The sequence below is a fragment of the Nicotiana attenuata genome, chromosome 7 (assembly GCF_001879085.1).
Source record: "Nicotiana attenuata strain UT chromosome 7, NIATTr2, whole genome shotgun sequence".
Lineage (NCBI taxonomy): Eukaryota > Viridiplantae > Streptophyta > Magnoliopsida > Solanales > Solanaceae > Nicotiana > Nicotiana attenuata.
The window spans coordinates 30,198,918-30,211,987 of NC_031995.1; the positions used below are offsets into that span (position 1 = coordinate 30,198,918).

The window sequence follows — 13,070 nt, forward strand, 5'->3', positions numbered from 1 at the left end:
GGGGGGGGGGGGGGGGGGCGCCAGTGTCAAGAAAACAGTAGAAGTTGTGCTCTGGACTTGTATGTCGAATAATTTATTTTCCAACTTCAATTGCAAATAGTTTTACCCAACTTTATTAGCTTAACTCAAATGGCTGTGGAAAGCCAAAGAGTCCATATTTGTATTCATCAGTTAATTTATATTGCTCCTTAAGACTTGGCACCAACTTTTGTCACTTGCTATACTGTAGTAATATACTGAGCAAGAACGTAAGTTTCCTGCTTTTAGAAAGGGAGAAACAAATTATTTCCTATCTTTTTAACAGATTTCAATAGATCGAGGTTACGTGATGCAATAATTAAAAACCATGCATTCGCTTCTCACTCTACATCACAAGCTCGCCGATTAAACTCGAATGACTTCAATGACCTATAGATGAGTGGAGAAGCATTCGCTTCGCCATTTAAGGTAGATGATCTGGTTCTTGGTCAGATTGACCATCAACTCTCCACCACAATCACGACGAACCGGTGGCATGTTGATGGTGTTTAGGTGATAGAAAAATTAATAAATGTAGCGTTTGGGGAGACGCTGAAATCCTACGCCCCGGTGCAGGAGTTAAGAGGCTAGAAAAACATTATCTTGAGCTTTTTTCTAATGGATCATATTTGTCTGATCAATATCAATATGAGAAGAGCTCCTCTTCCAGATGATAACATAGCAAAGGAAAAGACGAAGAGATGAATACAACAACAGAACTAATGTCAATAATGTCTTCAGGTTTGGCTAAGATGTGGCTTCAACTCAATAAGAACTGTGTATTTTAATTAACAGAAAGAAGATTAATATGTGTTCTCTGCAATATTATCCAGTCAAATATGACTTACAAAAGCTCCCTAAAATAGTTGCATTTGTTCAGTATATTAGATTTTAAATTATCTTTAACAACTTATTCAGTAAAGTGCACTTTTAAGTAAAGTAAAATCTTCTCAAATGACTAACAGGATTAAGGTATCAAAAAGTTTATTCAGTACAATGACTTGCCATTGCTATAAATTAGGTGTAAAAAAAATCTATAATACTTCAACCTATCATGGTGCAAACGCCTTATGCTGTAAATAATTACCATTGGAACAAATGGATTGTCTTATCTATATGAATAGGAAAACTCTAATAACAGAAAGAACCATTAAAAACTTCAAATATCTTGTACATAAGTAGTGAAATTTGCAACCTAAATAAAATGGAAAAGTTAAATAGCCTAAAACACTTGAAATGATACTGTTCATAACTAATAAGACTACTAAAGTAACTAATTAGATAGTTCTTGGTTTCTCTAAGAGTTACAATTGCAAAAGCCTTATGTTGTTTTCTTCTTCTTAAATACTCTCTTGATTTTATTTCCTGACAATTGTGCATTTGGATCTTCTTCAACCGCTATTGCGGCATTAGTTATACCAATCTTGGTAGGTGTATTTGCAATATCAAGTAACTCGTTATCTTCAGTGTACTCCTGCATATTAAAAAAGTACCAAAATTTGTGAAAATCAATAGTTAAATTATAGGTCATGTAGGTTTATTGATTTATACCCTGCAAATACTTTAATTAAAAGAATGAATAAGCTAAAAATATGTTAATAGGGAGTGCATCGCGTCCCTATAGAATTAACAAAATGAACATTCAAAACCTTTAAAGTTTAAAAAAATACTCCAGATCGGAAAATATATGTAGAAAGATATTCTTGCTTATCTTTAATGTTGAAGGACAAATTAAAAGTCATAAATATATTTACCTCGCATTCCTTCTCTCCGTCTATGCGTTGATTAGTATTGAAGTCAGGGTCCTACCAAACATTAATAAATAAATGAGTTTGCAATTATACTACAAAATAGGGACGTTAATTAAATTCGCAATTTAGATATGTTATGAAGTTTGTGAGTGAAGATTACATACAGGTAAGGCATCTGGATGTTCATCGTGATCATACTTGTTTATCAGTTGCTCATCATCTGTAAGCTTGACAACACTGTAAATTTCAGCATGCGATCGAATGTTCGAGCTCTTTACAATAACCTTAAACATGAATTTTCTTTGAAGAATATTGTTCAACTCAACTGGATAGGAATACTCATCAGCATCACCAGTATTCTAGAAAAAAGTTTGCGTTAGAATTTCAGAAATAACAAATATGAATTTAATTAGTTGATATACCTCAAGTAATCATTCCTTCAATTTATTTGCGGACTTGCCTATTAGAAACATGGCTTCGCGGTCCCAGAGCAGCAGCGAAACAGATCCAGTAGTATCCAGTACCCTAACCTGAAGCCTGTACCTAAAGCACGTTTCATTTGAGCTATAAATGTACATTAATTTTGAGGGAGGGAGGAAATAGAGGTTCTGTTATTACCTATTCATTGCTGAATAATCTTCCTTTTTACATTTTGGGTTTGGGCAAAGATAAATGTTTCCCACTTTATTCACCTTCTTTTGGCACTTCTTACAGCTAACATACGACCACCCTTTTCTATGTTCTAAATATTTAATACTTGTAACAATCCAACAGGGACCTTCCTTTTGAATAAAATGACAAACATTATTAGGTGAAGTTTAGAAAGAGCATGTATGTGTAAATTATGAATGATATAAATTAGGCATACTTTACATTAAAATATCACGTTTTTCATTCATTAGTAACCAAAATGCCATCCGAGAGGTGAACATATGAAGAAGGATTTGTGGTGAAACATATGTTACATATAAGTTCCTTATACATATATTAAAGATAGGTTAATTTGCATGACTATAAGATTTGGTGTTTAACGATAGTGTTTCTGTTACAAAATTGTAAGCCTAGAAATATTGTTGACTATTTCCTTATGAACTATTGATAGGATATGAACTATTTCGCAGAGAGAACTATTTATAAAGATTGGACTATTCAAATCATAGATCTTATACATAACTTCCATATGATATAGTAATTCAATATTGCAAGTGGACTCAAGTATATACTTCATAGAATGAAAGGAACTGATTCAATATATGGCCATATGTTAATAGCTGGCCATATGTAAGTCGTTCTTTTAACATCTAAGGAGAAATTTCAGTATATGCTAAATCATGGCAGCATGGAGCAAACATATTTTGGGTAAAAGGCACCTGATTAAGAGGGGTCAAGAGCTGCTTCTGTGATTAATCTCACCAGAAAAAACAAAACAACCATTTCCAGATCTCCTTGAGACCTCAATAGCGTACTTAAGGCACTTTTATATTACCGGAAATAGCATAACTATTTATTTAAGTTTAAACCTATTTATGTCGCTCCATTTACATGGTAAAGCTACCCCTTTAGAATATGTGAAAATCAAAAAGTTAAAAAACAAACAACAACTCTTACTTAAAACATGGGAAATACCAATAAGCTGCAAATTTATTTAAAAAGGAGAACTTTCCCCGTTTGGACTGTATTATTACTTGTAAAAGATGTTCTTTAATAATATCAAAGCAACAAAATTAACATAACACTTAAATGTTTATGCTTCTTTATTTAATTTTATCACACAACGAATTACATGATACATTGTAAAAGCTATGCATAGAACAACTATTAACATTAAAGACCGATTGAGTTGACACTACACAAAATAGCTTACTCACTTGCATGGACTCCACTAATTGGCCAATTGTTTTAACTTGTACAATGCCCTTCTCTAACTCATCCGAGACAGAATAACTTTGTTGACAAATGGTTTGAGTCAGCCTCTCAGTGTAATTATCCCGAATAGAAAGCAATCTATATTTATAAATGAGTAAAACAGTTAGATGTATACTTGAAAAATATATTCCCGGATATATATGCAATGAAAAAAAAATATCTATTGAACCGTGTTTTAAACTCGTCAGCTTGAGGAAAATTTGGATTAATCCAAAGGTTTGATGCATTCCAAGTATTTCGCACAGAATAAGAATCTGCAAAACAACATACGTTTAAGATGAATAACTTTCATAAATTAATGTCAAATTGAATAATTGCATTTTACCTTGAAATTTATGGGCTTTTATGAGTTGCATAACAACAATAAGGCTGGTTGTTAGAACTTAGCAGGTGAGGTACAATTTCATCAACAAATTCGCCCCAGAATGTAGCAGAAAGAATCTTCTTCCTGCCAAATAGGAATAGATATATAATTGTAAGCAAATGTACTAATCAAATCCATCTTCAAATCAATAGATGACTATTATTCTTACTCATCATCTTCTAGTTTGATATCCATAAACTTCCTAGAAATTCCGTCTTGTTTGAGCGTTTTCACCTCACTAAAACTGATGATTTCTCCGATCACATCTAAAGAAAAAGAAGATGTTAAAAGAAATTGCAGAAAAGTTCATAATTAGAAATTTAAGGTAAAAGTTATTATTACCGAATAATTCAGTCTCGTTCACATTAACCTTATTTATCAATTGATCATATGGTCGTAGATCAAAGATATTCATAAGGAAAAATGGATCAGTTGTTTCAGTCACAGTTGTTCGTTGAGTAAATGTTAGCCTCAACCTATGTTTCGTGGTGTTGAACTTCTCCTTATTTTGATAAACGATAAAGTTCGCCATAAGATATAAACCAAGCTCATTAATTTTTGTTTTGAAAAGAGGCAAAACAGACTTTCCAATAGAAGCATGTATCCGATCGCCCTACAAAAAATTACATTAAGTAACAAAGATTAAAAATTTGTATAGTAATCTAACTTATAAAGTATATACTTGAATGGTTGAATTTATATTAATACTACTTTTCAATAGTAGAATTGAACAAATTTAAACTGGTTACATAAACTGTTTGGTTACTAAAGTTAGTACGCTGGAAGCATTTGTCAAGAACGTGCAAATCAATGATTCTGCAGCAATGACACATCTGGAAAAACAAATAAAGGATGTAGCAAATGCTGCTGAAGACAAAATTAAATTGGGAGTAACAGAATATTAATGCTACTTTTTAATAGTAGAATTGAACAAATTTAAAGTGGTTGTATAAATGACTGTTAGGAAATAGCCATCAAGTAAGAATTCACAAATTGCAGTACAATTGCTGAAGGATAATACAAAGAAAAAAAAAACTAACTTCCTGAAGGATTTAATGCTAGCGACAAAAAAAAACCTGCAAATGCTAGCGAAAATCAACAGCGTAGCATAAACAGAGAGAAACGTGAATTAGCAAGGAAATAGCATATTTGGAATACCTTTTCATCTTGTAGAACCAACTCAATCGTGAATGTGGTGTCTGAATTATAACGATCTGGTACTCGCCATAGACGGACAACACGGACTTTCAGCTTCCATTGCATCTTCGAAATTGTTATATCGTTGATGAAATCAATGTGAGTAGCCATCTTTTGCATAAGCCGTAAGTTTTCTTGAAATCTTGATAGAAGTAGGAAGATTAGAATTGAAGTATGTGTAGTTGTGGAAGAAATATATATTTGCAGTTTTGAGCAGTTGCTACCCAGTATAGTCAATCGTGGGTTAGACAGTTGAGGCTATCGTGATTTTGCAGAGAGAATTTAGGGTAAGTTGAAGGTAAAAAATTTTTACCTAATATTGTGGAGTAAAGAGTTTTCACATATAAAATCATTTAATAATTAAAAAAAATTAAAAATTCAGAAACATGAAGGGAATTTTGAACGGTTTTTCACATATTCCAAATAACGGGGAATTTTGAAATACAGTGCAATCCTAATAGATATGGAATTTTGAACTACAATCCTAATCCAAATAAAATTGTAGTTCCTAATTCTACTTCCTAATAATTTGGAGCAATGTCTTAAAGTGCCAAGTGTCATATTGGGATTATGCCACTTGGCTTCATGAGAGGCTTTTTTCTTCTGCTTTTAATTATAGACTAGTAGTCGTACCCGCGCGATGCGCGGTCAATATTAAAAAAAAATATAAATTAAATTAAATTATGATCGGTCTTGTTTGATCCTATTAGATCGTATTGCTTTAATAAAATTCATTTGTCATCTTGTTTGTCAATAGGATATACTCAATAATGAAATCTCTATTAAATCAAGTACTTATATAGTCAGTGAATAACTTTTTTATTCTGTATTTTTCTTTATTATATTTAGCAAATATTTAGTATTCGCTTTCTTTTTAAAATATATGAGAAGATATATAATTTATTACTGTTGAAATATTTTTTATTTTAAATTTTATTCTGTTGTTCTTAATAATATTATTTAAATTTTAATAAATAAAATCTATGTTAAACTAACGGGACTTATACAGGCAGTGCATCGAATAAGTTTTTTGTTACGTATTTTTCTTTATTATATCATCTAATATTTAATATTATTACATTGTTAATAGAAAGTTTTATTAGCATATTACTTTATTTATATTTTTCTCTGAAAGTTTTTTTATTTCTTTATTTTCGTTTTTTTATTTTAAAATAATTTTAAAACTCCAACTTGAAACTACTCCCCAATTTGAATTGGTAATTTATTATTTTTTTTAATTTTATTTTGGATGTTAAAATTATTTTAAAACTCTAACTTGAAACTACTCCACGATTTGAATGGGTAGTTTTTCTTCTCTCTTTTTCATTTTTTTATAGCTAAATTTATTTATTTTTTGCTTTTTTATTTTAAAATAATTTAAAAACCCCAACTTGAAACTACTCCCACCCAATTTGAATGGGTAGTTATTCTTTTATATATTTATATTTTCGTTTTTTAACTATAGTTAATTATGAGATATCTATGTTTATTAATTCAAATAAAGTAACCAATTAATATATATATATATATATATATATATATATATATATATATATATGGTTAGTTTTTTATTTTATTTATTTTTTCGTTTTCTATATGTATATTACATATAAATAGATTTTATCGTTTTTTTATTTCAAAATAATTTTAAAACTCCAATTTGAAACTACTCCCCAATTTGAATTGGTAATTCATTATTTTTTTAATTTCGTTTTTTATTTTAAGACTCCAACTTGAAACTACTCCACCCAATTTGAATGGGTAGATATTTTTTATATATTTATTTTTTTGTTATTTTTTTATTATATTTAATTATAAGATATTATATATATTTATTAAATCCAAATAAATTAACCAGTTAATATATATATATATATATATATATATATATATAATATTATATATATATATGTTAGTTTTTTATTTTATTTTATTATTTTCGTTTTTATATGTATATTATATATAATAATATTTTCATTTTTTTTATTTTAAATAATTTTTAAAACTCCAATTTGAAATTACTCCCCAATTTGAATTTGGTAATTCATTATTTTTTTAATTTCGTTTTTTATTTTAGAATAATTTAAAACTCAAACTTGAAACTACTCCCACCCAATTTGAATGGGTAGTTATTTTTTATATATTTATTTTTTCGTTTTTTTTTATTATATTTAATTATAAGATATCTATATTTATTAATTCAAATAAAGTAACCAATTAATATATATGGTAGTTTTTTATTATTTTCTTTTCTGATATGTATTTAAATTCAAAAATAAGTAACCAATAAGTAATTATAAACTAAATAACTAATTAGTAACCAATTATGCCATGTGGTATTTTTTTANTATATATATATATATATATATATATATATATATATATATATATATATATATCAATGTAAAGACTGAAACGAAGATATTGAGAGTTTACTATTTCATTCATTTCCTTTCTTCCTTTCTTCTTCTCTCTTCTCCCTCGCATCTAGGGTTTTCTGGTGCATTCAATCTCTAAACTTCAGCAAATTTTCTCATGTTTGGTTGACTTAAGGTTTTGGAAAAATATTTTCTCATGAACTCATTTTCCTCTAGTTGGAGAAAAATATTTTCCCTATCGAGAAGGGAAAATATTTTCTCATGAACTCATTTTCCTCTAGTCAGTAGGCATGGTTCTTTTTCACATACATATTATTTTCTTTTGCTTGATTTGACAAGCTCCTAATAGTAGCGTTTTACTTGGTCTTTTAAAATGAACGATTTCGTGTTTTCATAAGATGAATACATAATTATTTTTTAATTTTTTAAAAAACGAAAAAGAGCATTCCGTTGCCGGGACTTGAACCCGGGTCTCTCAGGTGAGAGCCGAGTATTATAGCCACCTAGACTACAACGGATTTGTTAAAGATACGCGGTAACATTATTAATATAATCAAAGTCACATGAAAAAACAAGAGATGCTCTCAAAACCCTCAATCTCTGGTTCAACAATACAATAGCTGTTTCATTCTGCTCCTATCCATTGGGGAACTCGAAATATACTTCAAATGCCTGTAGCCTAAAGAATTAGCTGCCATAGATTTTCATACTACAAGAACAAGAAGAACACAGCAAAGCGTTTAATCACCAGGTAGGATTTTCTAAGCTTACTTCTATGTTACCCATTTGTTTTTTCTTTTCAATTCGTTAAAATAGCTCCAATCAGTTAAAAGATTTGATCTTTAGCGAATTTCGGGTAGTGGGGTTTAATATATGTTGTAGAACTATTGTACTTGTTGAATGTGCTATAGTCATGGGAGCTGAAAAAAGCTTCATATATCCAAAATGAAAAATTGAGTACCTGAAGTAAGAACAGCAGTCAGGAACTGCTCAGTTGTCACTAGTCAGTAGGCATGGTTCTTTCTCAATATAGATGAAGAAAAACATAATAATTGAAGAAAAGTGAACCAAGGGTGTGGTCTAGTGGTTTAATGAAGTGGGTTGAGAACCATGAGGGTCTCAGGTTTAGCCCGTGAATCCTAGTGAAGACAAAAATACTAGGTGATTTCTTCTCATCTATCTTGGATAGAGTTACCTGGTACCTGTAGTTGGTGGGAGGAAGTAGGTATCCCATTTAATTAGTCGAGGCGCGCAAGTTGGACTAGACACCACGGTTATCAAAAAGAAAACATGAATAATCAGAATGTTCAGTTGTCAAACTCCCATTGTGTCATTGGACAACAAAACCTCACAACCGTATAAGTATCATACTGCTACTTGTTTTAGTATGGACTTTTTTGAGATGTGTTTTAGTATGGACTTGTAAAAAAGGAAAGCCAATAATGAATTGATTTGCTAAATGGACATACAAGAAGATTGTATCATGGGTTCAAATCCCATTTCTAATGGGAGAGAAAATTTACGTGAGAGAACGAACCTATTTGGTGGCGTCCCTCCCTCGGGGGGGGGGGGGGGGGAGATAGAACTAACTTCTTAATGACTAGGAGTTGAGAGCTTGTTGCCCCTTGTTTTTCTTCGACCAAAGCATGTTGGTTGATTAGGCGGCAGTTGAAAGAGCTACTCGAGAGCTTTACGAACAAGCGGAAAATCGATTATCTATTCTATTTTCTTAGTTTAGAATAAGGCTTTTCCCTTACCAGTAAAGTGGTATGGTATCCTCTCTACCTTTATAGGGTAGGGGTAAGGTCTGCGTTCACACTACCCTCCCTAGACCCCACTTATGAGATTAAACTGGATTTTTTGTTCTTGTTGTAGTAAAGTGGTATGGTATGAAGCCAGTGTAGTGGTAAACCAAATTATAGTTCTACTTCCTCCCCGGTTCTCATATGATTGATGCTTTCTGGGATGGTATTACTGCAGTTGGGACAGTGCTCTCAGATATTTTAGTTAGTAGAATATGCTGAATGAAACGTTGTATAAGTAACGTTTGGATTGCAGGTTACCTGTATGTGAACTACGCATTTGACTGCTTTCCACAGTTTCTATCTTCTTCCCTTTTCTTTTCCTCCCTACATGTGCTTCTGGCTGTACGGAGTTTCATGCTAATGCTTCACTAAACACTTCTGTTTGAAGTGTTGAGCTTTCTTCCTCAGTATGCAACATCGGAAATTATTCTTTTTCTTTGTAGGATTTGATTCTTTGCAAAGAATCTGCTTCGAACATTTTAATTACATACATCACTTGCTATTGTCTAGGAAGATTTGTTCTAGTTGGCACTTCTATTTATTCTTACTCAAATTATATGCAGTTTTGTAGTTTGTCAACAAATACCAAGGTGGGCTACAATGACAACATCAGGATTAGCTGCTAGTCCAATAAAATACTGTCTTCATTTACCTGTACAATGTCCAAGATTGCCTGCGAAGAGAGTTTCAGCTTCTAACTTAGGGAGATCAAGGTATATGCTCTATCAAGAATGGTTGTGATAAGTTTACTAATTATAGGAGTTGACTCATATGTAGAATGTATCGTGATTAATTGTTTTCGTTTGTTTGTTCATATTGGAGAAGTCCCTGGACTGGTTCCACACAGAAATATGCCCTAAGAAGAATACCCTTAGTCAAGTGTGCAATGGAAGCTTCTTTTGGTGATTCTGCAGATAATTCTGCTGGTAATTTTGACGGCTCTTCTCATTTAGCTTCTTCGCAGTTTGCAGAAGTTATGCTTGAATTACTTGGCTTTTGAGATGCATATAAACTGCTTTTCTGAGGTTGACTTGTGATGACTTTCTTCCCCTTTTTTGGGCATCATTCCTTTTTTTTTTTTTTTGGGCTCAAGAACTTTATTGCCATTCCTTTAGGTGTCTTTCTGTTGAAAGATGTAATGAAAGCAAAATAAGCTGTCCATCGGATTATCATCAGTGATATAGAATCAGGAGAAGAAGATGGAATCTTGATAAACAAGTCTTTCATATCTTATATGTATTTGCGTCTTTTTCTTTCTTTTGTTTATGATGGGTCCATTGAGTTTTGATAACATTTTTTAGCAGATTAAGACGCTGTGCTTATAGCCACGGTTATCTCCTTAGATGCATTACATCAATAGACATAGTCAATTTTGGAAAAAACTCAAGTTTGAAGATTTCTGTACTAGATGGCTTTGTAGTTGGACTCAAAATTGACATCACTCCTCTAATTACAGAATGACACCTTCAGAAAGTGTAATGTATCATCTTAAATAGATAAACTTTTCTCCTGGAGTTGGTTCTAACAGGAGTTCTTTGGACTGATGCAAACATCATCAATGAATATCAGAAAGAAATAGTTGCCTCTTAACCTTTTCTTTAGTGCGTTCCAAGACATTATATAATTATAGCTTCTTGCGAGTTCTAAAGTCTTTGTGACTTTTCATACGCACGCAACAGCAGGGACCCTGCTATTACTTTCTACGGTTTTTTTCTTTTCATACTGCATTTGCATCTGCTTCGGCTTCTTAATTGTCTTTCAGTTCAATAATCCAGGTTTCTATTACATTTGCTTTTGTAGTTGCTTTGTTTATACATTTTGTTCTCTCTGTGACCTGTGTATTGCTTATCCATAGCAGCTATCTTTCCGAGAATCAATGTTGGGGACCCATACAAACGACTTGGTATTAGCAGGGAAGCTTCGGAGGATGAAATCCAAGCTGCTAGGAACTTCTTAATACAAAGATATGCTGGTCATAAACCAAGTGTGGATGCAATTGAAGCAGCTCATGATAAAATAATAATGCAGCAATTCTATGATAGGAAAAACCCAAAAATTGACTTTAAGAAGAAAGTCAGGGACATAAAACAATCTCGTGTTATGCAGGCTGTCACTAGCAGGTTCAGAACACCAGCTACAAATTTCATTGTGAAAACTTCTATCGCTTTCATAGTCCTTGGAGCTCTCACAGTTCTCTTTCCTACTGAAGAAGGTCCAACGCTTCAAGTTGCCATTTCCCTGATCACCGCCATATATTTCATTCATGATCGGTTAAAGAGCAAACTTCGAGCTTTTCTATATGGGTATGCTTTTTAATGGTCCTCTCACTTGACAAAGAAAACTGAATTTTGATACCTATGTTACATAGTCTCTTAAGATGACCTTGATGTATTCATGTCAAATGTGTCGGAGAATGGGAATGGTAATTTTTAAGTTCTTCAAAATACTCTAGATACTTGCAGAAGAAATTGAACATACACGGTCTTCCATCCTCTTCATACTTGAATCTAGTACTAGTATCAGATATGTATAGCTTAATAAAGCACTTGCTCAAAATTAGTTGTAGTCACTAAAGTTAGTCATTGAATTAAGTCTCGAGTTCTTCAATTCATAGACTTCTTACATATATTGCTTACTATTTGATAGTCGAGATGTTCTCGTTTTTATTGCTAAATTGTTTCTGGATTTTATTGTGGTGCAGAGCTGGTGCTTTTATTTTCTCTTGGATTTTCGGGACATTCTTGATGGTGTCTGTGATTCCTCCGATACTTAAAGGGCCAACGAGTTTGGAGGTGACAACTTCATTGATTACGTATGTACTTTTGTGGGTTTCTTCTACTTACCTCATATAGGACCGTGGCATCAACTCAATTTTGGTAGGGAAGTACATTAGTTTCTCAATACTAAAAAGAGGAAGATTATTGAAATTCAGGCCAAGTGCCATGATTGTCTGTTACAGCTTTTATTGCGAAGTTCTTGTGATGTTTTTGACACGAGGAAGTGCAGATTTATGAAATGAAACCTTCTTCTCTACATAGAAATTGGTGATTCCCAAGACTAAATGCTTACTTATTCCGAGGCCGAAGAGTAGCTAGCCTTATTCTTAACACTGCTGTTTTGGCTAAATGTACTGTTTGCCTGACATTACTTGTCACGTATCTCCCATATGTCAATGCTTGATGAGGAAAAAGTTACCTGCTGCAGGCGTTTGAACGAGACCAATAGAATGCATGTTATTCCTTTTTAAAGCAAAATTTTATCACTTGACCATGATTAACTAATGCTTGAATTTGTGACTATTGTTCCTCTTAAGGAAAAAACTGGTTTAGTGCAAACATCGAACGTGTGGGCTTGTCCTAAGACATATGTACACCTAGTTTTCACCTTTGATATACACACACACCGCGATGTATGCCCTCAATGTTGTGGTTGTAGATGTTTTGCAATCTCAGCTGTAACAGTTGAGGAAGAAACAAAGAAAAGGAAATATGATTACAACTGTAGTCTGGTGGTCGTTTGTCATGGGGTGTGTTACAAGCAGTTGAGTGGCTCATGAGTGACGACATTATTTCTGAAAATTTCATGGGCCATTATTGAATTCAAGCCGTTAACCTGAAACTGGATTAATGTG

The 13,070-nt window shown here is 32.3% G+C and overlaps 2 protein-coding genes and 1 non-coding gene across 4 annotated transcripts; 1 reads left to right on the top strand and 2 right to left on the bottom strand.

Annotated features, from left to right (window-relative positions):
- LOC109229933 lies at positions 1,340–5,367 on the bottom strand. Its single transcript, XM_019395474.1, has 9 exons — positions 5,218–5,367; positions 4,402–4,672; positions 4,229–4,325; positions 4,058–4,143; positions 3,865–3,949; positions 3,638–3,773; positions 1,934–2,128; positions 1,773–1,823; positions 1,340–1,492 (listed from the first exon to the last, which is right to left on the bottom strand). The coding sequence occupies exons 1-9, from the start codon at positions 5,365–5,367 to the stop codon at positions 1,340–1,342; spliced, it is 1,224 nt and encodes a 407-aa protein (XP_019251019.1).
- TRNAE-CUC lies at positions 8,080–8,152 on the bottom strand. Its single transcript has one exon. It is a non-coding gene; the product is annotated as a tRNA-Glu (tRNA).
- LOC109228886 (protein CHAPERONE-LIKE PROTEIN OF POR1, chloroplastic) lies at positions 8,236–12,480 on the top strand. 2 transcript variants are annotated; one of them, XM_019394129.1, is made up of 5 exons: positions 8,236–8,385; positions 10,003–10,152; positions 10,265–10,365; positions 11,295–11,742; positions 12,141–12,480. In XM_019394129.1, exons 2-5 carry the CDS (start codon positions 10,040–10,042, stop codon positions 12,289–12,291), a joined length of 813 nt encoding a protein of 270 aa, XP_019249674.1. In that variant the 5' UTR covers positions 8,236–8,385; positions 10,003–10,039; the 3' UTR covers positions 12,292–12,480. The 2 variants fall into 2 exon arrangements, with proteins under 2 accessions (XP_019249674.1, XP_019249675.1); XM_019394130.1 differs by having other exon boundaries at positions 8,237–8,385; positions 11,298–11,742.

Bases quoted from the DNA above. Each gene is read 5' to 3' on its own strand.
- LOC109229933 (XM_019395474.1), bottom strand. From the start codon at position 5,367: ATGGCTACTCACATTGATTTCATCAACGATATAACAATTTCGAAGATG. The intron at 4,144-4,228 runs GTAAGAATAATA...CCTATTTGGCAG, and splicing joins ATCAAACTAGAAGATGATGA to GAAGAAGATTCTTTCTGCTA. The intron at 3,950-4,057 runs GTTGTTATGCAA...GTTGTTTTGCAG, and splicing joins TTCTAACAACCAGCCTTATT to ATTCTTATTCTGTGCGAAAT.
- LOC109228886 (XM_019394129.1), top strand. From the start codon at position 10,040: ATGACAACATCAGGATTAGCTGCTAGTCCAATAAAATACTGTCTTCAT. The intron at 10,153-10,264 runs GTATATGCTCTA...ATATTGGAGAAG, and splicing joins TCTAACTTAGGGAGATCAAG to TCCCTGGACTGGTTCCACAC. The intron at 10,366-11,294 runs GTAATTTTGACG...GCTTATCCATAG, and splicing joins TTCTGCAGATAATTCTGCTG to CAGCTATCTTTCCGAGAATC.